This window comes from Scardinius erythrophthalmus, assembly GCF_964197995.2.
Source record: "Scardinius erythrophthalmus genome assembly, chromosome: 8".
In the NCBI taxonomy this organism is placed as follows: Eukaryota; Metazoa; Chordata; class Actinopteri; order Cypriniformes; family Leuciscidae; genus Scardinius; species Scardinius erythrophthalmus.
Genome location: NC_138228.1, coordinates 40,713,472 through 40,737,515, shown reverse-complemented (window position 1 = coordinate 40,737,515; position 24,044 = coordinate 40,713,472). Strand labels below are relative to the sequence as shown.

At 40.5% G+C, this 24,044-nt stretch overlaps 1 protein-coding gene across 8 annotated transcripts in view; it reads left to right on the top strand.

Moving 5' to 3' along the window:
* arhgap42b (Rho GTPase activating protein 42b) overlaps positions 1 to 24,044 on the top strand; it is a 160,909-nt gene that overhangs the window by 112,759 nt on the left and 24,106 nt on the right. For 7 of the 8 annotated variants that reach the window (XM_081371774.1, XM_081371773.1, XM_081371772.1 and 4 more), the window contains 4 exons: positions 8,063 to 8,164; positions 17,449 to 17,559; positions 20,755 to 20,859; positions 23,099 to 23,228. In XM_081371774.1, coding sequence (XP_081227900.1) covers positions 8,063 to 8,164; positions 17,449 to 17,559; positions 20,755 to 20,859; positions 23,099 to 23,228 — 448 coding nt within the window. The remainder of the gene's footprint in view (positions 1 to 8,062; positions 8,165 to 17,448; positions 17,560 to 20,754; positions 20,860 to 23,098; positions 23,229 to 24,044) is intronic. The other variant, XM_081371775.1, reaches the window with a different exon arrangement.

Below are 24,044 nucleotides of genomic sequence, written 5' to 3'. Positions count from 1 at the left end.
ATATGAGGAAAAATAAAAAAGAATTGAGATGCTTCCAACTGTTGCTCTTGCATTCTTGTGGCTCAGTGACTCACCTGAATGAATGGCTAATTAAGTATGCGGGCCCCATTGTCTCCTCAGGTGTGAACCACTACATATACATGACCGTTGACGCCCACTCCGCATATGGCCTTTCCAAACAGAAAGTGCTTTGCAAAATTCAAATCAATGTATTGTGTTATGTGAATGATAAGGCAGGGTGATTTTCACTTCATTTTGAAGAAAAAACACTAGGCGATGACATCTTTTAGACAAAAGTCTTATTGGCACATATTTAGAATGTGTTTTATGGCCTTATTTCAGAAACTTTAGTTTTTAGTTTTTTCAATAACCACGCATAAACATTATTCTCTCAAAAATGCAGACATGTACATTCTTGTTGCTCACATTTCATGGTAGCCCTGTTTGTGCTAAATAGTGTGTAATTTTTTTTTGCCATTAATATGTTTATAAGCAACTGAAAAAAGCAAAAATGTCAGGGCATGTCAGAACATCTCAAGGACCCCAAAAACACCTTAGACCCCAGAGGGTTAAGATAGTATTATTCCTCACAGCGTCGTAAAGTACATGAGTCTGAAAGTGAACTTGCGGTGTGTGTTATCCAACTGATGTTGGCGTTCACAGGTTTGCATGGATCGCTTTAGATCATTTGCATTTGAATAGCGTGTGCTCTCCGTGGGTGTGGTCACATTAAAACATAATGAGCTGAGATGAGAACGACTGACATCTCTCTCTTTTCATACGTATTACATAAACTGTGAATATTTGTTTTTTTATAAAAATTACTTCATTTAAAAGAAGAGAATTCAAGCTTCATGCCTGTGTGTCTGTATGCCTGTTTGACTGAGTATTCTCTGAGTTACAGTTCATTTTCGGACGCGTTTCAGAATGGAATTCACTGACAGAGAGAAAGCAGAACTCGCATCATGTTTATTTTTCTTTATTTGGCAAAAAGCACAACACGTTGTTTTTATTGTGAGTATACACAAAAATAATACACACTTAACAGGATCGATTGATGTATGAAACTTGTATGCAACATCAAAGTCAACAGAGTATTTTGAATCTCTTTTCCACTGATAAGAAAAAAAGCGAGCCTATCGTGCCGGCGCGATTGTCGACCCCAGGGGGTTAAAATAGGACTAATTGTCAGTATGTAAAATTATGTATTTTAAATGTGTATCCATCGACAGAAACATGCATTAGCAGAATATTGTCTGTCTGTTTTACGTGTTATTTTCAATAAACCATATTATAGATGCGTCTTCAGATTTAAGATGAACCGCGCGCGGTGCAAGTGCGTGCCGAACCGTGGGTGGAGAATAGTGCTGTTCGATTTTTTTACCAAGAACCGTTACACCCCAAGAATGAACCTAGTTATAAACAAGCTCTGAAATTATTTGTGGACTTTTTGTGGAGTTCATAGTATTACAGTCTTTTTTTTTTTTTTAATGCTTTACTTTTACTGTGTGGTTATACTAAATTATGCATTGATTTTAAAATATAATGAGGCAGTCCAAAACATTTCAAGCTTTTCAGTTTAATTCTCTTATTTTTCTCTGTCTCAGTCTGATTGTCTCTCAGTGTATTTGTGGAGGAGATTTTTTTTTTTTTTTTTTTTTTGTATTTCCTTCTGTCAGGTTTTTTTTGCAGTTTTCAGCTCACAAAAAAAAGTCATCAAGCCCAAAGATGCAGTACATTTTATTCCACTGTCATCCTCATATAAAGCAAACAAACCCAAAGGGAAATTTATTGACTGTCAACTCACTATCTAAAATATTTATTCATTTATTTGTCTGTTTTATTATTTAATTCTTATCCCATAGGAGTCTTTCAGATATAGACTCTACATTTTCCTCTGGAAAGGAATTCTCTTTTTCTGCACACACTACAGGAAGCGTCTAAAGATGCAGTCATGAAATTATTTATTGATCATGGCCAAAAATGTGACAGTGCGAAGAATGGAGGACTGTGATTACTAAAATTGTGTTGTGGCACACTGTTGTTCAAGTGCACTGTTTAGCTATGTCATATCAGTAGCCGTTATACAGAGTCAGGGGTTAATGAAGGGGCCATGGGAATGAAAATACAAACGAGTTCGAGTTTCACTGGCTGTTTCCTTTCACTGCATGACTGTGTAGGTTATAACTACAACTATTTTCAGAATAGCATATTACCATGCTGTTTTTTTTTCAGTATGCAGTATTAATAATAGTAATAATAAGTTTATTTTATATAGCGTCAAGTTTCTGCAAACTCAAGTTTGCTTTACAGTATTATAACAAGTGTACACGACAGCTGGCATAGAGACAATACAGATAAAATTTTAATGTGGGGCTTTGAATGTGATAAGAAGTAGCCTATCTTGTATTGAATATGAAAGTGAATGGGTAGCCAGTGTATTCTGCGTAGAATAGGAGTAATGTGGGAAGATATCTTGGTATATGTGAGGACCCTAGCTGCAGAGTTCTGAATATATTGAAGCTTATTTATTGCTGTGTTGGTTAAGCCATAGAAAAGGGAAATAAAGTAGTCAAGCCAAGAAGTAATGAAAGCATGAACTAGGGTCTCAGCATCATTGATATTTAAAAACAGAAGACAGATTTGGCTAGTGGGGAAATGTGAAGGAAGGAGAGAGAAGAATCAAAGATTATACTCAGGTTTTTAACAGTGGTGGAAGATCTAACCAGGATTCCAGCGATATTAACATTGTCAACACAGAAACAGGATGTGATTTGAGGAGAACCAACAAGAAGTAGATCTGTTTTATCAGTGTTGAGTTTGAGAAAATTACCAGTCATCCATGCATTTACAGGTATGTCATCAATACAAGCCGATATTGAGTTGGTGGGGAAAGGAGCAGTGCATTGAGAACAGATGTAAAGTTTGGTGTCATCTGCGTAGCAATTGAAGTTAAAGCTATGATGCCGGATAATGTGACCTAATGGAAGCATGTAGATGATGAACAGTAAAGGCCCAAGGACAGAACCCTGGGGAACACTGTGTGCAGTATGTATACTGTGATCAGTATTCACATTTTTCTTAAGAAAATGTAATAATCTAGTACTTCTGCTTGCATTTTTGGACGTTTTTGGACATTTGGTAACACTTTATAATAACGTTCAGTTGTAAGTCATTTATAAGCGGCTAGTTAATGACGAACTAATCATTTACAGAACATTCATAATTTATTAGCAAGTGATATACTAACATTTTATGTATGTTTTGTGAATTCCGTTACAAGTCATTTACATGTGATTAGTTAATGATTAACTAATTATTTACAAAACATGACTATGCGTTCATAAATGATTAATAAGTGATATGTTCATTATTGGATGTTTGTTTTGTAGATTTAGTTATAAGTAATTTACAATTGATTAGTTAATGATTAAATAGTCATATACAAAACATGAATATGCATTTCATAAATGTTTAATAAATGTTAGTTTTTTTGTATATATGTAGCAATTAGAGGGTGCAAAAAGTGTTGTAAATGCCTTGAATACACATACAGATCATTTGTAGGTATATGTAATACATTTACAAGTGATGAATAGTTTACACTTTAGATTAGGGGATGCAGAAAGTGTTGTAAATGATTTACCACACTTTCTGCATCCCCTAATCTAAAGTGTAAACTATTCATCACTTGTAAATGTGTTACATATACATTCGTAGATAACATTTGCAGACCTTATGCCTTTTTGATTCTTGAAGTGGTAATCTACGAATGATGTGTAAGACATTTACACGTACAAGTGATGAATAGTTTACACTTTAGATTAGGGGATGCAGAAAGAGTTATAAATCATTTACAACACTTTCTGCATCCCCTAATCTAAAGTGTAAACTATTCATCACTTGTAAATGATTTATTCATGCGTTTACACATCTATAACAGGTGTTGAACACTGTAGTGTGTACTGCAGTGTAAGTGCTGACTGGTGAGGGTATAGACAGCTGTCTTCTCTGAAACGCATGGAGTCTTTAACCACTGTGCACCTGATGTGAGCAAAACATGCAAAAAAATGTAACATCATTTATTAAACATTTTTTAAAACGCATAGTCATGTTTAGTAAATGATTAGTTAATCATTAACTAATCAATTGTAAATGACTTGTAACACAATTTACAAAACATACATAAAATGTTAGTATGTCACTTGCTACTTATTTATGAATGTTTTGTAAATGATTAGTTCATCATTAACTAATCACTTATAAATGACTTACAACTGAACATTATTATAAAGTGTTACCGGACATTTTTTTATTAGGGAGGTCTTCGAAAATTTTCGGGATCACTTGTATGAAACTCATGCGTTTGGCTCAAACAAACCAGCTTGTTTCTTTTGACAGTGGTCCAAACAGACCCTCTGTCATCTCCCGTGCTCCCCTCAGAACAGCACTTGAGTTGCTGCAAAGAAATAGAGCACTTTAAAATTTACATATGACCTTTGAATATTGCGATAACTGTAGAATCCACGTATTGCATCGCTGCATGAAAGGCCTCGGGCAGACAGCTCAGGTGTGAAAACAGACTGAGTGGAGTCAGGGCCTTTGGAGGGTTCAGTGTTGTGGACTCTCCTGTGGAAATTCATCTCCTCTTCATGAAGTTAGTTATCTTGTGATTTGTGGCGGGATGGAAGGAGCAGATAGATATCCAAATTTTATATTCAGAATTCTCCTCTTCATCATTCACATTTCTTTACTCTTCAACCTCTTTATTTTTATCTAAAGCTAGCCTATAAAACGTGCTCTAGGTGAAGTTTTCCACTGAAAAAACAGCAGTTTTATTTAACGTAAGTTGTGTCTCCTCCTCATGGTGGCAGTCATGTTGAGATCACATGACCAGCTAAATACTACTAACTTTATCTCAGTCACACCTTTATTATTAGACACTGTCTATCATAATCATGGGTGACAAATATGCATGTGAATTTTTTTATTTATTTACCTGTGTGTTTCTACAATAGCAAAAGAGAAAAAAACTTAAAATTTTTATGATGGTGCCTCCATGCCAACGGGTGTCAGTGTAAAGTCCAAGACCACAGTTGTATGGTAAGTGAAGCAAAACAAAAATAATAATGTTTGAGCATTGAAGGACTGCGTCTGAAAACTTAGGCAGCTGACTTGTTGCCTCGCTGCTTTATCAGGCTTTGCAGGCCGCATTTGCACAAGAAGGTACCTCACAAAATGTTTCAAACAGACTTAATGGCAGCATAACGGTTGAATTATCTTCAACAAAATAGAAAGCTTTGGTGATAACTAAGAGAATGTTTAATTACTAATTTCCTGCTAGAAATTACATCAAAAGTAGAAAAAGTTGGTCAAAAACGTACATTTAGGGTGTGTTCACTCTTGATAGGTTTGGTTCGATTAAAACAATTTCTGGTACAATTGCTCCGTTTTCTCTCAATTTTCTCAAGTTTGCTTTCACTTTAGACATCACCATACTTTGTTTATGTAAACCTTGTGTGTATTTGACAGTATTAGCACAATAAGACTCGAAAGATAACTTAGTCCAGTATCCAGGCGCTGGTAGACAGGCTTTTAACACTAAGAAACACATGTTAGAACAACGCATCTGCACAGGAATTAAATGTTTAACCGACAAGGCATCAAAGCACATGCAAATTATGAACTTTTGTGAACTGCAGTGTCCCTTTCCGCTGCGTTAACATTTTATGTGAATATACGTCGCGTTGTTCAGTATGATGGGCGCCAGAATAGCAACTGATAGAATGCGCGATACTACGATATTTCTTCAAAAGCAGATCGTGGAGACATTTTAATCGTCCACGATCAAAAATCGTCATATCGCACACCCCTACAATAAACACACTTCACCGATGATCTCACTCGCAGATTACTGGTTCTCTCTCTGCCCGAGTCTGGATCAGCAGGTTGCAGGATGTGTGGCGCGTTATACACAAGTGTTGCCAACAGGGACGGTGGAGAGTGCCCTCTGGTGGACAAACTATACAACGCCAACACTCATGACATGGTTGAAGGGTGTTTCGTTCGTTTTTTGTTTTTTTTTTAAATATTCATTTATCGCCCATTACAAATGTCGATACTGATAGTTTGGAAAATGCCTAATATCGGCTGATAATATCGGCCTGCCGATAAATCGGTCGGGCTCTAGTCGCAAGATGTTACCATAAAAAGAGGATGTTACCCTAGAAAGACAGAATGCTCAAGCATCAGAAGAACGGCATTATCTTGAAGCAGATCTTCATTTGTGTGTGTAACGAAGGAATTTCTGGTGCTGTTTTGAGTCCTTCGCACATTTTATAAGCCTTTTGTGAGTTCTTAGCTGGTAAAAATACCATGTTCGCACATACAACTAATGCATTTATGCAGCATTGTTTTCAATGCTCTTTAAGTTCCGTCGCAAAATATACATCATAAAAGCTGTTTTTTTTGTATATGTCAGTTCAGTGTTCTAAATGACAATGTGAACACTAAGTGAACCGGGACTAAATGTATCAGTTTCATTTTTGATCTGGACCAAAAGAACCAAGAGAACCGAACCCGACTGTGAACACACCCTTAGACACAAACTGACCACCAAGCGCAACTTTCAGATGCAGTTTTTATTTTTAAGATCAGGAATCGGACAAGATTGAACACAGGATTGTGGGATATTATAGTCAGCAAAGGGTACATCTATGCAGCCTTCAAAAATCGATCTGATGAAATGATCTCAGTAAACAAAATGTCACACTATCATTGGATTCGGATGTGCCTTGTTGCCTTCTTACCTCCGGCAGCATTGTTTTAGCTTTCGGACACAGCCACAGTAACTACACCATTGTGCTGCCAACACAGCATATTTGCATTGATGGCATTTCAAAAATGATAGTGTTTTATGACAAAGTAACTTTTGCCATCTTGACTTTTAATACCCATGACATTGAGCCTACTTTTTGAGTTTGTGTTGCTGTAATTTGATTATTTTGTTTGTTTGTTATTTTGGGGCGGCAGTGGCTCAGTGGTTCATGTAGATTGTCTACAGACCGAAAGGTTGGTGGTTCAATCCCCGGTTCCACCTGACCAAGTGTCGAGGTGTCCATGAGCAAGACACCTAACCCCAGCTGCTCCCGACGAGCATGGCTGACACCGCCGTCGGTGTATGAATGAGTGAGTGAATGGGTGAATGGGTGAATGTGAGGCTATATGTACAGCGCTTTGGTGGCCATAGGTCTGTGAAAGGGCTATATAAATGCAGTCCATTTACCATTATTTTGGCTGAAGTTTTAGAATATTTTTTGTTTGATTTTGAAATCTTCCACTTGTATGCTTGTGCGAACATGCTCCATACTACCTGTGCCATTAATGAGTCAGCATTGAGACAAATGCAAACCTTTTCTGTCTGCTTGCATCTGTCAGGAAATGTTAACTTATTGAAGCTGACCCATGGACATGCGATTGTGCATATTTTCAAAATGAGATGGAAAGAATAGTATGTGATTTGATCTGTGTCTGCTGAGAACAGAAAAGGATGAATCTTGTTATCTTGAAACTATGCGTGATTAAGTATCATCTTTAAGCTTGGTTTATATAATTTCATTACAGAGTGTCAATATATTTCTTTTCATGCAATATATCAATTATGTGTTAAACTGTTTTTAAAGCAGTAACTACACATATCAGTGGGAGACAAGAACGGGCTGTGTGATAAAGCATTAGAGTGCCACCCAATGGCCTGACAGGCACATCACAAGCATTTGAGGGCCCCACTTTTAAAGAAAGATTTCCACGCTTAACTTTTCACTAAATATTTGTTTGTTAGGTTTTAAATGATAAAATGATAGATATGTTTTTCAAAATAAAGACAAATGTTTTTCAAAATAAAGACAAAAGTATTCAGACACTTTGTAGCTGTCAAATGTTAGTGTTACATGTTCATAATCAACTGAAGTTTTTTTCTCCTGTGGTTACTCTGTTATGACACAGAAAACTGACTTAATACACTAAACAACTAATGCCAGAAAAAACTATTTGTTTTTCATAGGAGGGAAAGAAGAAATTTGACAAGGAGACGGAAAAGTACTATTCCACACTGGAAAAACATCTCAACCTGTCATCCAGAAAAAAGGAATCAGCTCTCCAAGAGGTGAATCATTCCATAAATAAGTATAGTTTTGCACTTTCCAAAGGAAATACCGGTGCTTGCAAGAAAGAATCTTAGTAATTTAGGTTTTAGTCTTAATTCTGATGCAGTGCTGCATTAGAAGTGCCTTACCATCATGGTATCTTGCTTTCTGTCTGCTGTGCACAAGACTCACAGTAGCTATGTTTACATCTGTCTATTTGTATGCACATTTTGGGATATTGCAAAAAAAAAAAAAAACGCTGGATGAAAATGGCAAATGGCATATATTCAAAATATGTGCACTAAATAAAATGTATGTCCTCAATTGAGGTGGATGATTTTTTATTTATTTTTTTTCAATAAGAAGATAAAAATGTCATTCTAAATCATTATAAATTAAATCAAATCATTTTGATGATACACTTTGATGATAGATGATGATGATGACATTATCATTCTAAAATGTCTGAGCAAAGTCTATCATCAAAATGATTTGATTTAATTCCCTCCCAGAAGCACATCACACAATAAACACGCCAGTCGCCAGCACACACCTTTATCTTATTTTGGCACAGCAACGTTCTCGTTGCCGAAATGGTACTTTTAATGCTCTTGCTTGCAATCTAATGTACACTTTCACAAATCTTACCCTGTGTATGCGATTCTTTATGGCATCATAATACTTTCATATATTTTGCGCTAGTTTCTCAGTGATGATTTTGTTCTCTTGAACACATGGGATGGAAACGGTGCTTTATTTGCAAATTAAATTAAATTCACAAGTTAAATTCGCAAGGTTGCATGGCTAGTGAATCAAAAAATAACTGCATTGTAATGCTGCCTTCATGTGCTATCGGCCGTCTCGTGGAGGGGGCTCTCGACTGTGTGATCGTGTTCACGACCCCTTCTGACAGGTCAACGGGTATCCGTTGATCACCCATGCATGCAGCGACCAGCGCTCTGGATGGGGATGCCAGATCGATCCACCGGCTTGGGAGAGGAGATCCTTTCTCACCGGGATCGGCCATGGGGGTGAGTGCGACAGCCTCACTAGCTCTGGGTACCAAGTTTGGTTTTCCCATCGCGGGGCTATAAGCAGCACTGAGTGGTGCGTTTCTCTGATCCTCGAAATGACCTGTGGCAACAGGGAGATCAGAGGAAAAGCATACAGCGGGAGGCTGGGCCATGTCTGGGACAGCGCGTCCTCGCTCTTCGAATAAAACTTCGGGCATTGAGCATTGTCTTTCGACGCAAAGAGGTCGATTTCCGCTCTGCCGAATAGGCGCCAGAGAAACTGGACTGTCTGGGGGTGCAGAGACCATTCTCCCGGGGGAATGTTGTCCCTGGACAGTCTGTCTGGACCGACATTCAGGTGGCCCAGCACGTGCGCGGCTCTCAGCGAGCGCAGCGAGCGGTAAGCCCACACGAGAAGACGTTCTGTCAGCCTGCACAGATTCCTGGATCTGACACCGCCCTGTCGGTTCACATAGGATACCACGGACGTGTTGTCCGAGCGGACTAGCACATGGTGATCCCGTATGAATGGGAGGAAGCGCCTGAGCGCGTTCTCGACCGCTATCATCTCCAAACAGTTTATGTGGAGGCATTTTTCCCGGTCTGACCACAGGCCAAAAGCCGGTTTGCCCTCGAACAGAGCGCCCCAGCCTGAGGTGGAAGCGTCCGTCGAGATAACTTTGCGGTGTGAGATAGCTCCCATTGTCACTCCCCGCTGGTACCAGTCGGCCGCTAACCAGGGCTTCAGAGCTGAAACGCAGCTCTGAGTCACTCTGATGCGGATACCGCCGGAAGCCCATGCTCTGTGAGGCACTCGGGCATTCAGCCAGCGTTGTAGCGGGCGCATTCATAAAAGACCCAGCCGAAGCACTGCTGCGGCTGAGGCCATACAACCTAGTAACCTCTGAAATGTTTTGAGAGGTACGGTGCTGCCCGGCCGAAGGGACGCGGCCAGGCGTCGAATGCAGCGCGCGCGCTGTGTCGACAGGCGGGCCGTGTACTGATATACCGGACCGTCGAAGGCGAATCTCAAGAATGGCCTGTGACGGGGTATTATCAGGATCTGAAAAGCACGCGTCTTTTAGATCGAGAGATATAAACCAGTCCCTCGGGCGAATTTGCGCGAGAATTTGTCTGGTTGTGAGCATTTTGAACGGTCTTCTCATAAGAGCCTCGTTCAAACGTCTCAGATCCAAAATTGGTCTGAGAGCTCCGTCCTTCTTGGGAACGAGGAAATAACGGCTGTAAAAGCCCGACTCGCTCATGGAAGGGGAAACCGGTTCTATAGCCCTTTTGCACAGAAGTGTAGCTATTTCTGCTCGAAGTAGATGTGCTACTTCCCCATTCACTCTGGTCTCGATACGCGCTTGAAAGCGCGGAGGGCGGCGAGCGAACAGCAGAGTATAGCCCTGTTTTACTGTGCTTAGCACCCGTTCTGATGCGCCTGGAATAGTTTCCCACGCTTTTGCGTGTGCAGCCAGGGGCAGAATGGCCTCCGGGCTCCGATCGCCGCGCATCGCGGGCTCGAGAGCTCGAAACGGAGGGGCGGGCGCGGCGCGCGCGCTCTTGGTGCTTAGATACGGCGGATCGCACGCAGCGATAGCTGGCCGTTTTACACACAGTGTCCCGGTGGCTTTAGACGGGGAACATAAAGTGTGAGGCGCGACGCGCGATGGCGGCGTCGGGGGCGAAAATGTTCGTTAGTATGTGTGAGCGCTCGAGGGCGGGCACAGGAGTTACATTCAGGGGCGAGCGCGGCGCGGGCGCGGCGCGCGCGCTCTTGGTGGTTAGATACGGCGGATCGCACGTAGCGATAGCTGGCCGTTTTACACACAGTGTCCCGGTGGCTTTGGACGGGGAACATATAGTGTGAGGCGCGAAAATGTAGTTAGTATGTGTGAGCGCTCGAGGGCGGGCACAGTACTCACATTTAAAACATGACGGCGGATCGCACGTAGCGATAGCTGGCCGTTTTACACACAGTGTCCCGGTGGCTTTGGACGGGGAACATATAGTGTGAGGCGCGAAAATGTAGTTAGTATGTGTGAGCGCTCGAGGGCGGGCACAGTACTCACATTTAAAACATGACCGGTCGTGCGAGGCCGTGTGACAGAGCGGGCAGTGAGTAGGTGTGGGCACGGAGAAGTGGACACGTGACCTACTTTTAACACTAAAGCGGCTTTTGCCTGCTTCATGAGAGTGGGCTCTGTGAGAGACACGGGATGTATAGTGCTTGTGTACAGGGGTGAACACAGAAACGTGGGCACATTCACTGTACTAGAAACACATACGGCGTCAGCCGTGCAACCAGACATTATGCTCTTTTGAAATTTTTCTGGGTTGCCGTGAGAACGGCGGATGCGCGCAGGCGAGCGGGTAGATACCGGCTCGTTGACTGCGGGGTAAACAGCTGCAGTAGCCGTGGCAACGGGGACTGACAGAGCGTTAAGCTTCGACGGTGGTCCAGCCGCAGGGCTGCGGGATTTAACCGTCTTTTCTTCTCTCGTGTTTAGAAGCTCAAAAATACTCGAGCACCCTGAGAAGGTGTGGTGCGAGAGGCGGGTTCGCTTTCTGTAAGTAAGAAAGACTGGCCGCGAGCTCGGAGAAGCAAGCAGCATAAATTTTATCTTCCCCGAGAGCTGGGATCGAACGCGGATCTCTCGCATGAAAGCGTATGATTCTGCCACTGAGCCACAGGGGAAACACATAAGCTTTCAGTTAGCGCGAGCATATAAAAAGCGACCTCATGTGTCGCGTCGGCGTTTGTTTGCAGGCGAGCGTGTTTAAAACAGGCTCGTTTACTGCAATAGTAATATTTCCAGTCGCCTGAACTTAAGAGGGGACTGAGAAATGTGTGAGGATTGGCGGTTGTCCAGCCGTAGCGAGACTAACACACTCTCTTCTCTTTTCGCCGGTGAGTGAGGCGCGGACGCTGAACGCTGCTCGTGACCGTCCGCTTTGTCATTCCTTGAACGGCGCAATCTGCGCGGCCCAACGAGGGAGAGAGCGGGCTTGTTTTCTGTATGTAAGAAAAACTGGCCGCGAGCTCGGAGAAGCGAACAGCATAAACTTTAACTGCCGCGAGAGCGGGGACCGAACCCCGGTCTCTAGCTTGACAGTCTAGGATTCCGCCACTGAGCCACAGGGGAGAATACATTAGTGTCATGTCTTGTGACAGCGTTTGCTTGCAGGCGAGCGTGTATTTATAACAGGCTCGTATACTGCAATAGTAACAATTCCAGTCGCCTGAACTTAAGAGGGGACTGAGAAATGTGTGAGAATGGAGGTTATAGTCCAGGCCACGGCGGGACGAAAACACTCTGTTCCCCTTTCACCGGTGACGCGCGAGGACGGAGTAGCTTTCTTGTAACGTAAAGAGAGCTCAGACCGTCCGCTCCTGCCATCCCTTGTGAGCGGCGCAGTTTGCGCGGCTCGAACAGAGGGAGAGGAAACTCGCTCCGTGACCGTCCGCTCCTGCCATCCCTCGTGAGCGGCGTATTGCACGGCTCGAACAGAGGGAGAGGAAACTCGCTCCGAGACCGTCCGCTTCTGCCATCCCTCGTGAGCGGCTCAGTTTGCGCGGCTCGAACAGAGGGAGAGGAAACTCGCTCCGAGACCGTCCGCTTCTGCCATCCCTTGTGAGCGGCGTATTGCACGGCTCGAACAGAGGGAGAGTACGGGTATCTATCACATTCGCCTCATCTCCTGACGCGGCGGCGGCGCGGGCAGAGCCGGCGGTTGAGCGGCCGGGAGGGAGAGGGCGAGAGAGAGCTCGAGGCGAGCTCCTCAGTCACAACAGTCTCCGGTGGTCGCTGCGAGCGGCGCTTCTTATTGCGCGGCCCGGCAGGGACAGGCGGAGCGACAGCTTGGTCGAAAGCTTCAAGTCGAGCCCGCAGGGTCGACATTGAAAGCTCTTCGCACTCGGAGAGTGCGGTGGCGGCGTGCCCGCGGCCCAGGCGGAGAGCGCAGAGAGGTGGCGGTCTCCGTTGCTGAGCGGGGAGCGGCACGAGCCGCAAAAACGAGGCGTTTTTACAAAAACGCCTCGTGCTCTTTTAGAGTACACACAGAAACAGCAATAATGTAAAGGATATATCGCCGGATAGCGTAGCAGGCACGGATGGCTGAAGGCGGCGAAGACGGCCGGCTTCCTCAGGCGCTGTCCTAAGCTTGCTGGTCGCTGGTTTCAACGGCGGCGGCTCTCAAGATCCAGCGATGCGAAGAGCGTCGCTGAAGACAAGAAAATCAGAATTTTAGCCTATGAGCGCTGAATATATACACGCTGGCCACACCCATTCTGACGGTTAGAAGGGTGTGGAGGGCGCGAAGCCACCTCATTGGTTGCCGCGTTCAGAGCGCTCACCGATAGGCTTAAGCAGTTGCCGCCGAGCAGCCAATGAGCACGCTTATACAGCCTGCCTAGGTCTGTCGGCTGCTGCACTGCGTTGACAATGTATACAAAATTAAGGATAATTTTTTGGCTTCAGATCTCGAAGAAAGAAGACTTTCCCGATGCGTAAGCTAACCTTACGCAATACGAGAGACCTCTCGTAAGAGAACTTATAGGGACAGTTATGTCTTAATTTATGTCAGTTATATATATCAGGAAAAAATAGTCGATACCTTTAATATGAATTATGAGCGTCAGCCGCACCCATTCAGAAAAAAAAAAAAAAACTCATGTGCGGTCGTCATGAAAGCGCTTGACCAAACAACGTCCCTCAGGGCTTTTAGCTCAAAAATGTGCAGATTTTGATAGATTGATAGATTTCATAGGTTTACGTTAGATTTCTATAGAGAGGAATAATATTTATTTAAATTATTATAACCAAAATGGGCCGATGTAATCATTATGAGCGCTGGATACTCTGATGTAGCCTACTGTGTTTTCAGTCCATACTGGCAGCCAGAGGGCGCCCTATGCACATTAGACCATATATGGAACACATGAAGAAGAGCCATTCCAGGAACTCCCTGACATAAACAAAGCTTCCAGAGATCGCTGTTACATGCTGGTAAATACACAATAAGCTGTAGAGAAAAAAGGCACAAGCAGGGAAGAGAAGAGAGGGATGCTTTAGAGGGGGAAGGGACATATTTGATTGTTTTTGTTTACAAAGAGTTAAGCTCAGTGTGTTAAGGTGTTCTTGAACATTCATGTCTTTGTACTGCTGCTTCAGCCAAATTAATTGTGTGTCCTAAACATTTGAAATAATATAAACAATATGATGTTCAAACTTTTGACTCTTTTCTTTAATAACTTCATAACACAATACTTGTACTTTTACTTTCAGTACTTGAGTAGTAAATTTTTAAATAAATAAATAAACTACTTGCAATACTTAAGTACAAAAAATTTTGAATACTTTAGTACTTCTACTTAAAGGGATACTTCACCTCTGGGAAGATGAATGTGTATTTAAAATAGGTCATTTAAGTAGAAGAAATGTGGAGAAATTTTTGAATTTGGAGCTTTCTAGACTGAGAAAAGCCAGAAAATGTATTTTTGGCTTATGTGGATGAAAGACAACAACTCCCAGAATGCACTTGCTTCGCTGCCTTAGGAGGCCACGCCTACTGGTTAGAGAGCACAGTTGAAAACAACAAGGCTAGCCTAAGTAAGTGATGAGTTTGCCAGGGATTTAGAGACCCAAAATGTCCGGGATTCGGCTTTTGCGTTCTACAGTCGCCATTCATCATGTTTACTGTGGCGAGCAGGACGAGGCTGACGGCCGCGGGAGAACGGCGCGAGGCCGGTGGCTTCATTACTAAGACGCGCCGGGTCTCGCATCTCTCACGGAGGAGCGGGAATTTTCTTAGCAATGTTAAAACACACATCAACCGATCACTTGTTTAGCGTTCAGGTAAACACCACAGTCAGATTCACCGATCGGAATTAATTCAGTTAGATTGAAACGAGAGGTGTGCATGTAAACAATGAATGGCGACCGCAGAACGCAAAAGCCGAATCCCGGACATTTTTAACAGTCTCGCCCGCCGGACAAGTCCGGGAAAAGGAAGATGGTAACCCCTACTTACTCAGCTTTCTCCTATTATTCAGCTTTCTCCACAGAACAAGAGCATGCTAGCTTAGCTTCCAAAGAAAGACGGCTGATACTGTGTACATTCTGTGAGTGAGATCCCACCCTGTATGGGCGGGTTGAAAACATGCGGAACAACGCCATCTACTGGCTGTAGTCTTTAGCCTCTGGACAGAAAATCCTCCGATGACGCAAAATGACGATTTTTGCGTCATCGGAGGATTTTTTCCAGACAAAAAATACATAAATCTCTCCTCTCAGGGGGATATGAGGGGGGAAAGCATGGTAATTGGAAAATACTACAGGTTTTCTACTAATACAAAGCTTAATGCTAAATCCTGAAGTAACCCTTTAAGTATTTTGCTTAAAGAGCACTTCAACTTCTACTCAAGTCACTTTTTTGATAGAGCACTTGTACTTTTACTCAAGTCTGGGTCTCTAGCTAGTACTTTATACATCTCTGCAATTTCCCGACACGGATCTGCCAGCAACATGTAAGTAACCATGTGTATTCTAATGCCTGATCTGCGATCAGTGATTTCGGTGTAATTATTCAAGTTCAGATATTTCTCTTAAAATTGTTCAATACTGTGCATCAGTGACTAAACGATCAACTTCACATAATTTCTCGTAGTATTATGAAAATAATCTTTTTTTAAACTGTTATTAAATTATATAGCCTACAGAAAGCGATCAAAGAACGATCCCTTTCGCCCAAGCTGTCAATCAAACAGCACAGCGCGAGCCACGAGAGCTTATCTGGACACTTACCAAACTCGTGATGACATAATGACACTGTTACACTACACAACGAAGCTCTTACTGTGTACTCACATCGTGTTTGCATTGTGATTTGGTGTAAGCATTTGTGAGAGTGCAAAAATTGCGTTGCAATGATAAGATCTTTATTCACGCGATCAAGACTGTCTGTCATCTGCTCAGTGCTCGTCATGCTGCAACCTTTCATGCGATGTAATAGATTTAAATATAATGCTTTAAACGATACTTTTCACGATTTGTTAATCTCGTTAGCTGTAATAGTAAAAACGTAGTAAAAGTTTTTTAGAGAGTTCCTGTAATACTAGCTATTTCATTGCAAGCATGTCAGCCAATCACAGCAGTGGGCGTTTGCACTGCAGTCTCACAGCAGACACGCCCCTTAAAACGGAGCGTTCAAATCTGAGGCAGAAATCAGGCTTGGAAAAATGGCTTTTATTTACAAATTATGACAATTTTTTATGTAAAAATCATACTAACATTATAAGGGCACCCCAGGCAACATTATAAAATAATAAAACAATCCAGTTCATGACCCCTTTAAATATCTTCTATACATTTTGGCTCCATTCTCCATTCTTTTCGACAACAAAGCACTTGAACGTGACAAGCTCAAAATTATGACTTCAGAAGTCGGTTTCAATAGCACTTGAAGGCCGCATAGTGGTGAGTATAAATGGTTAAATATATGCAAGGAAGACAAAGTCCAATCAAAATTCTGTATGCAAATCAATGCAAGAAAGACAACCGATTGCAAGTCAGTATGCAAAACGACAAGTTTAATTTTCTTAAAAAGTATAAAGTTTACAAAAAGCAAAAACAAATAGCAAATGTAAAACTGAAACTGTACACGCTGACTTTTTTATGACAACAGTGGCTAAAACATGGGTGAGTTTTGTGATGTCATCTATTTAAATGGATAGTTCACTATTTTTTTATTTATCATTTACTCACCCTCATGATGTTTTAAACCTGACTTTCTTCTGTGAAACATAAAAAGAAATGTTTAGTAATGTACTTTCCACACTTTCCATTCAATTGCAATAAATGGGAACGTAATAACCCACAAGTCATATGAACTTTTATAGTCCTTAGTGGCTTTTTTTGAAAATTGAAAGCTTGAATTTCTCCTTTTGTGTTTCACAGAAGAAAGTCATATGGGTTTTAAACAACATATGAGTAAAAAAGGATCAAATTTCCATTTTTTGGGTTCTTTTCCTTTTAAAAACATCAGGGTTTACAAGCTTTAGTTCCTGTTTTGTTTTGTTTTTTTCTTCATTCCTCTTTCCTGCTGTTCAGAGATGTTCCTATGCGTTTGTTTAGCTTGTTGTTACACAAATTCTCACAAAGCTGAGCCATAAATTCTCACATGTAACGATTAACCAAAGCCCAAACACATCCAAATGAGCGTACAAGCCTGGCAGTCATCGCTTTCTGTCTGTCTCTGGGGTAACAGCGCTCTTTGTTCATTTCCAGGCTGACACTCAGATTGATAAGGAAAGGCAGCTCTTTTATGACGCCTCGTTAGAATACGTCTTCAAAATCCAGGAGGTTCAAGAGAAGAAGAAATTTGAATTTGTTGAGCCGGTAAGATCTTTGTGATGCATATTATTCCTCTTATATTTAGACTTGAAGTTTCTGTCTCACAAACTGAAGCTCACAAATACACACAAAGCCACTCTTATGCACATAAACACGATAACGTATAGACAAATGTCACTCCTGAAAAACAAATCAGATGCCCATCATGATGTGTTATGTAATGAGAATCAAGCCATCTGGTCAGTAATGGTTCTGTAGCCAACAGGAAGTAGGTTGAGAGTTTGACCACTGAAGTCATAATCACACTCTTATCATGCCAACTTAATCAAACGCAGCTGTCATTTCCTGTCCCACAGTCACCCCTGAACTATTTAAGAGATAGTTTACTCACCGTCATTTCATTCCAAACCTGTGTGACTTTCTTTATCTGTAGAGCACAAGATATTTTGAAGAATGTTGGCATACAAAGTGTTTTGGTTTCTATTGACTTCATCTGTATGGACCAAAAAAAAAATCATCATTCCTCAAAATACCTTCTTTTATGATAGAAAGACATACAGGTTTTAGGGTCATTAGTGAATGATGACAGAATTTTCATTTTTGGGTAAACTGCAACCAAAAGTCAGAAATCTCAATATAATCTCAAACAAGTCTCACCAAATTTGTCCAGCACCAAATGATCTATGATGACTTGCATTGTCAATGACATCAAGGTTTAATTCTTCTCTTTTTCTGGAAATACAACAGCATTTGAGTCTATTTTTATTTCTTCTAATGAATTTTTGAGGGGAACCTTTGATGCAAAGTTGATCCTTCAATTATAAACCAATAATTGAAAGTTTCCTGCCATTAAAAATAGTTTGAGAGGAAGTGTTCTTACTATAGTTTTTTAGGTTATTTTCTGGTTGGCCATCTAAATCTCCACTCAGCAAATAGGTCACATAAAATACACAACAGCTGAACCTCACATATTACAACAGTGGACAGAATTTGCGTGACTCATTCCTGCATTAAGCATATTTATATGCATAAGTGTGAGCAGTAAAGTGAGTCAGACAACGCGCTGTATAGATTTAGAGGGGCGTCCACTGTTTATCACCAGGCATGGGGAAAACAACGCTGTTAATCTACCAGAAGCACAGCAGTCTGTTCTGCTCTTGAGTTTTGGGGGTGTGACATCAGCATCTTTGAAGTCTTGTGCTAAAGTCACTATCAGAAATTGTTACAGTGGCCAGATGGGATAACTGTAATTCTCAATAGATGTATAACTTAATACACAATGCATTTACCATAGCCACATCAGGTCTGTGCATTAAAGGTCCTGTTCTTCGTGATCCCATGTTTCAAACTTTAGTTAGTGTGTAATGTTGTTGTTAGAGTATAAATAATATCTGTAAAATTATAAAGCTCAAAGTTCAATGCCAAGCGAGATATTTTATTTAACAGAAGTCGACTACATCGAACGGCCCGTTTGGACTACATCGCTCTACTTCCTTCTTTAATGACGTCAGTAGAACAGTTTTTTGACTAACCTCCGCCCACAGGAATGCTCCCTCAACTCTACCGAAATTCGTTTATTGCGCACTTCTTATAACTTACTGTGTTTACTCAGCTCTTACGGTGATTTTCTGAAGTAAAACTGACGCTTCATCTTTTGTGTGATGTACAATAAACTTTATTAAACTCATCAGTATATGTTTGATCATCATTCGGACCTGGTCCGAAACAGCAGACTTGTAGGCTATTAATAAATAATGGATACATACAAGCAGATGACAAATACGTTATAACCGTAATTAAACTACTAAACTATACCTGTTCCATCTCTATACAGCACTCTGACTCTGTAGGCATTATTGTCCAACTCGAAATGAACACCGTTACTGAGAGTTTCTGATATTATCATCATTCCGTGAGATGAGATTGTACTGAGAGACTGTGCGCGAGCTCATGAAGCTCCGCCCCCTGTGTCGTCCAGCAGCAGCTCATTTGCATTTAAAGGGCACACACTAAAACAGCGCGTTTTTCTGAGCCTCAAAAAATGACAATTTAAACATGCTGTAAAAAATGACCTGTTGGGTATTTTGAGCTGAAACTTCACATACACACTCTGGGGACATCAGAGACTTATTTTACATCTTGTGAAAAGGGGCATAATTCGGGACCTTTAACAATTCAGTCAGTGTTTTAAGTGAGTTAAGGAAATGTCTTCCCTAAGAAATTTGAGGTTTCAGGGTTGTAATTGTATTTACAATAAATAATTTAAATGTTTTTAGTCACCAATGCCATTGTAGAAATGCACTATTTTTGCATACCATCATTAAATGATTTTTGTCAGCGAAAATGTCCAATAACAGGAAGATTTACAGAGATAAAGCAAGTTGTATTCGGCTGGTCATGTGATTTCAACATGGAAATGAGGCGTGAGGCGTCCCGCTTCATATAAAATTAAACACTTTTTGTTAGGCTACTGGTATGACTACAGTCTCCATCTAATGTGTGTTCATTGTTTCAATGTCCCCCTGTGGTGAAAATCCTGCTTTTAATGTTGTTTATATGTCTGTGTGGTGTTTTTTAATATGCTTTAAGACAAACCATTTGCAAATTCATAAGTTGACACCAACAATATGTTCTTCGTAAAACTGCAAAGACAGTCTTAAAAACATGGTTTGAAATCGCTGGTGTTACTTGTGACTGCTGACGTCACAAACTACCTTGTAACGAATCAGGTCAATGTGTGATCGTCAACGAGTGGATCTCTGAGCTGGTGTGAGTGAGTGGAGGCGGGGCTAATTTGCATATTCAGAACCGCGTATGCTAAATGAGGGAAGGGTGTAGAGTTACATTCAAGCTATTTTAAGACATGAAGATTTTTTTTTTTTTTCAAGAAAAAAACTGTTAAATATGTAATTTTGGTGATCAAAGATGAGTTTTAAGGGAAAAAATGATTGACTACAGGTGGACTTTAAACATTTTACAAAAGTACTGTTCATTTCTTTGTGTAAATAAAAAAATCCTATATTAGCACACCGTTTTGAAAGTTACAGAATCCCTTTGAATTGTATGTCAGTCTTTTGGTTGAGCAGTTATGTGACAGCTTTAGATATTCAGAGAATTTACCAACTGACACAAAATATTGTAAAATTCCTGTTTGCACTGAGGAAGAGATACTGTACAGTAGATATGTTGTGCTACAGGCATAATATAGAAACTTGTATTTACATCTTGCTTGGGTTGCAGCTCTTGGCCTTCCTACAGGGTCTGTTCACATTCTACCATGAGGGTTATGAGCTCGCCCATGAATTCGAGCCCTACAAACAACAGCTACAGTTTAACCTGCAGAATGTAAGTGCACGTCTCCAGTGAGTCATCCAGCTTCTCTTTCACTTTTTCACTTAGCCTCCTTTTGACCAAATTAAGTTTTCACTTCTGAAAATATTTGTGAAGCGACATGGTGTTCAAAAAAGGCTTGCACATATAAAAACCTTTTGCCCTCTGTTCTTTAGACTTTAACCTGCTCTGTGTGTCTTTGATCAATACCTGCCTGTTATAAAGCACTTCCTGCTGCTCGTCAGCATCTCTGTTTCGGGATCCATGCCCTTTGACCTTTTCTTTGCATCACTGTCACAGTGAGCTCAAAGCTGATGTAGTGTCACAGATTTTCAGCACAAAAGACCTGTTCTGCTGCAGAACTGTGCCAGCACTGCGGCATATATACGCTGAATGAACACTGCTGTGAAAGCGTGAGAAATTAGCCTTAAATGTAATTCACTACCGCAGGACAAGCACATTTAATATTGCAGGAGTGTCATTGATAATTCACATTGATGTATTTGGGTGTGATGTCAGTACTCCAGAGGACTAAAGAAGGAAATGAAGCTATTTATTCTCCTTTCCTTCCAGCAATTGGTGTATATACAGTATATCAGGGAAAATTCATCGCTAGCTGTGCATTTAGTAAGGGATGAAGTAAATATAATAAATAAATTCGGACAGGTTGATCTGGACAGGTCTTGTGTGAAGGTTTATTTTGCAGTAATATCTGGCTGAATGTTCTGTACATTATCCAGCTTATTACTTGCTACTTGCCACATAACTAAACAATTGAACACCAAATATTGAATTTTATTTGTCAAGGCCAATTCACACTGCATCGACAGAGGCAAACCAACGCAGACAGTCACACTGATCTGATAAACCCCGACGAATAGTCTATTGCCGCCTGCCAGTGCGGTGTGAAACATAAAATGAATGGATAATGTACAGGCATACCACATATTAAAATACTTTTCACAAAAATAAATAATTATGCAAGTATTAAATATTGATTTGAGTTGAAAATGTTTTCAAATCCATTACAGTGTACGATCATTGTGGAAACAAGGAGAACTCTATAGTAATACAGTACTTTAAAAACTTAAGTTTACCCTTATAGTACTTTTGAAAAGTCTTCTGACTATAGCTCTGTTTCATAAACCGATGAGCTGCCTAGCTAGGCAACATTTTAGGTATCAATGTGAACACTAATTCGCATGATAGGCAGTATAATTATGCTCCCAAAAATTTTGGCCAAAATCTAAGGCAGCATTTGAGGATAAGAACTATCTTCTAACGCATCCTTCTGAAGGATTTGGTAATACTTGAGTCATTACTGGTGGGCTAGCTTGATCTTCACTTCAGAATTAATTATACATTTTGCATTACTTTCATTAATTATGAACCTGCATAATAGTAGTTGTTAGTCCTCTGGGAAGTGTAAGAAATAGTAGTTACTGATTTGCTAATAGTGAACTACCTCATTCAACTGAGCGCAAATTAATCAGAGATTGAATGTTAATATTGTGTTACTCATTTGTTCCTGTTTAGTTATTAATTAATGACGGAACAGTATTCTAAAGTGTTACCATAAAGTCTTTATTTACCGATAATATGCCTCTGTAATTATCGCCAGTTATCGACTTGTGTAATTACCCTCTGGGAGGTGTGAGAAATAGTAGTTACTGATTTGCTAATAGTGAACGACCTCATTCAACTGAGCGCAAATTAATCAGAGATAGAATTTTAATATTGTGTTACTCATTTGTTCCTGTTTAGTTATTAATTAATGACGGAACAGTATTCTAAAGTGTTACCATAAAGTCTTTATTTACCGATTAAATGCCTCTGTAATTATCGCCAGTTATCGACTTGTGTAATTACCGTAATCACTAGTGTTCATTACAGCTGGAAACTGCAGTGAATTGTATGTATAGGTGCGTTTTTGGAGTTTTGCAAAAATGTAGGTAGAGACCAGTATACCTAGATTGCATGTGAAGCTTGTGCCTGAGTTTTACAAATCAGTCACGCACAGTATGTGGTTTCATTTGTCACTTATCTTTTGGAACAGATCTTTTGGTTCTTATGCATGTTTATATACTGTAAATGTCTATTACTTATTTCAGTGCCATGTATGGTTTTAAATAAATTCACATCTGTCAGATCAATCATGAAAGGCTGTTTTAAAATGGCATTTGCATTGCTGAGATACGGTTCCCATGATCTGTTTGCATATGTGTGATTTTTTTTGTGTGTGTGTTAAATGAAGACAAGAAACAACTTTTTGAGCACCAAGCAGGAAGTAGAAATGCTGATGAAGAGAGTTCGATCTGCAGATCAAGACCAGAAGCCCCCGGGCCAGTGGACTATGGAGGGATACCTCTATGTCCAGGAGAAACGTGAGTGTCATATGGACAGTCCTCAATCTTTCAGTCAAGAGCGGTGAGCAAACAAAAGGACAGACAGCCTGTAACAGGTCTAGAATTTTGTTTTCATGTGTCTTCATATTTATCTTGCTTTAACACATTCTGTTGACTATAAGTAGCGTTGCAGCTACATGTCTACTAACTCTACTAACGTACTAACTCTTAAATTGTTAGTTTACTGGGTTAGGGTTAGAATAAGATGGCATGTAGTTGCAAAGTTACTTATAGTCAGTAGAATGTCTGTTTGAGGACCATCACAATAAAGAGTTTGCAACTAAATGTCAGCTCACTCTCATTAGAGTATTAGTAGACTGTCTGCTTCATATCTACTAAGTTACTTATAGTCAACAGAATGTTCATAAGGGACCATCAAAATAAAGTGTTACCATCTTTCCTAAGTGACCTCTTTCTAGTCTTATCCTGTATTTTCCTGTTCCTTCACACTGCAAAGGAAATTCCAAAATAAAATCCACATGTAAACCGAATGCTTTTGATTATCACCAGATAATTTCAGATAGGACAGAGAATGACCAGTTCTAGGAAAGAAAAACATTGCCCTCTTGTGGACTGATACATCGTACACAATGAAGATCAAAATATCAAAATATATAAATATTATCCAAAAATATATTAAATAATTTCAGTGAAAATTCAAAATTACAAATTATAAATACATATTTAGGACATAAATTTTATTTTTAACATAAAATGCATTTTCTGTTCTAAAAAAAAATAATTAAAAGTTTTAAAAAAGCTACTTGTTGCTACTTAACCCTAGGAGTTGTAGTC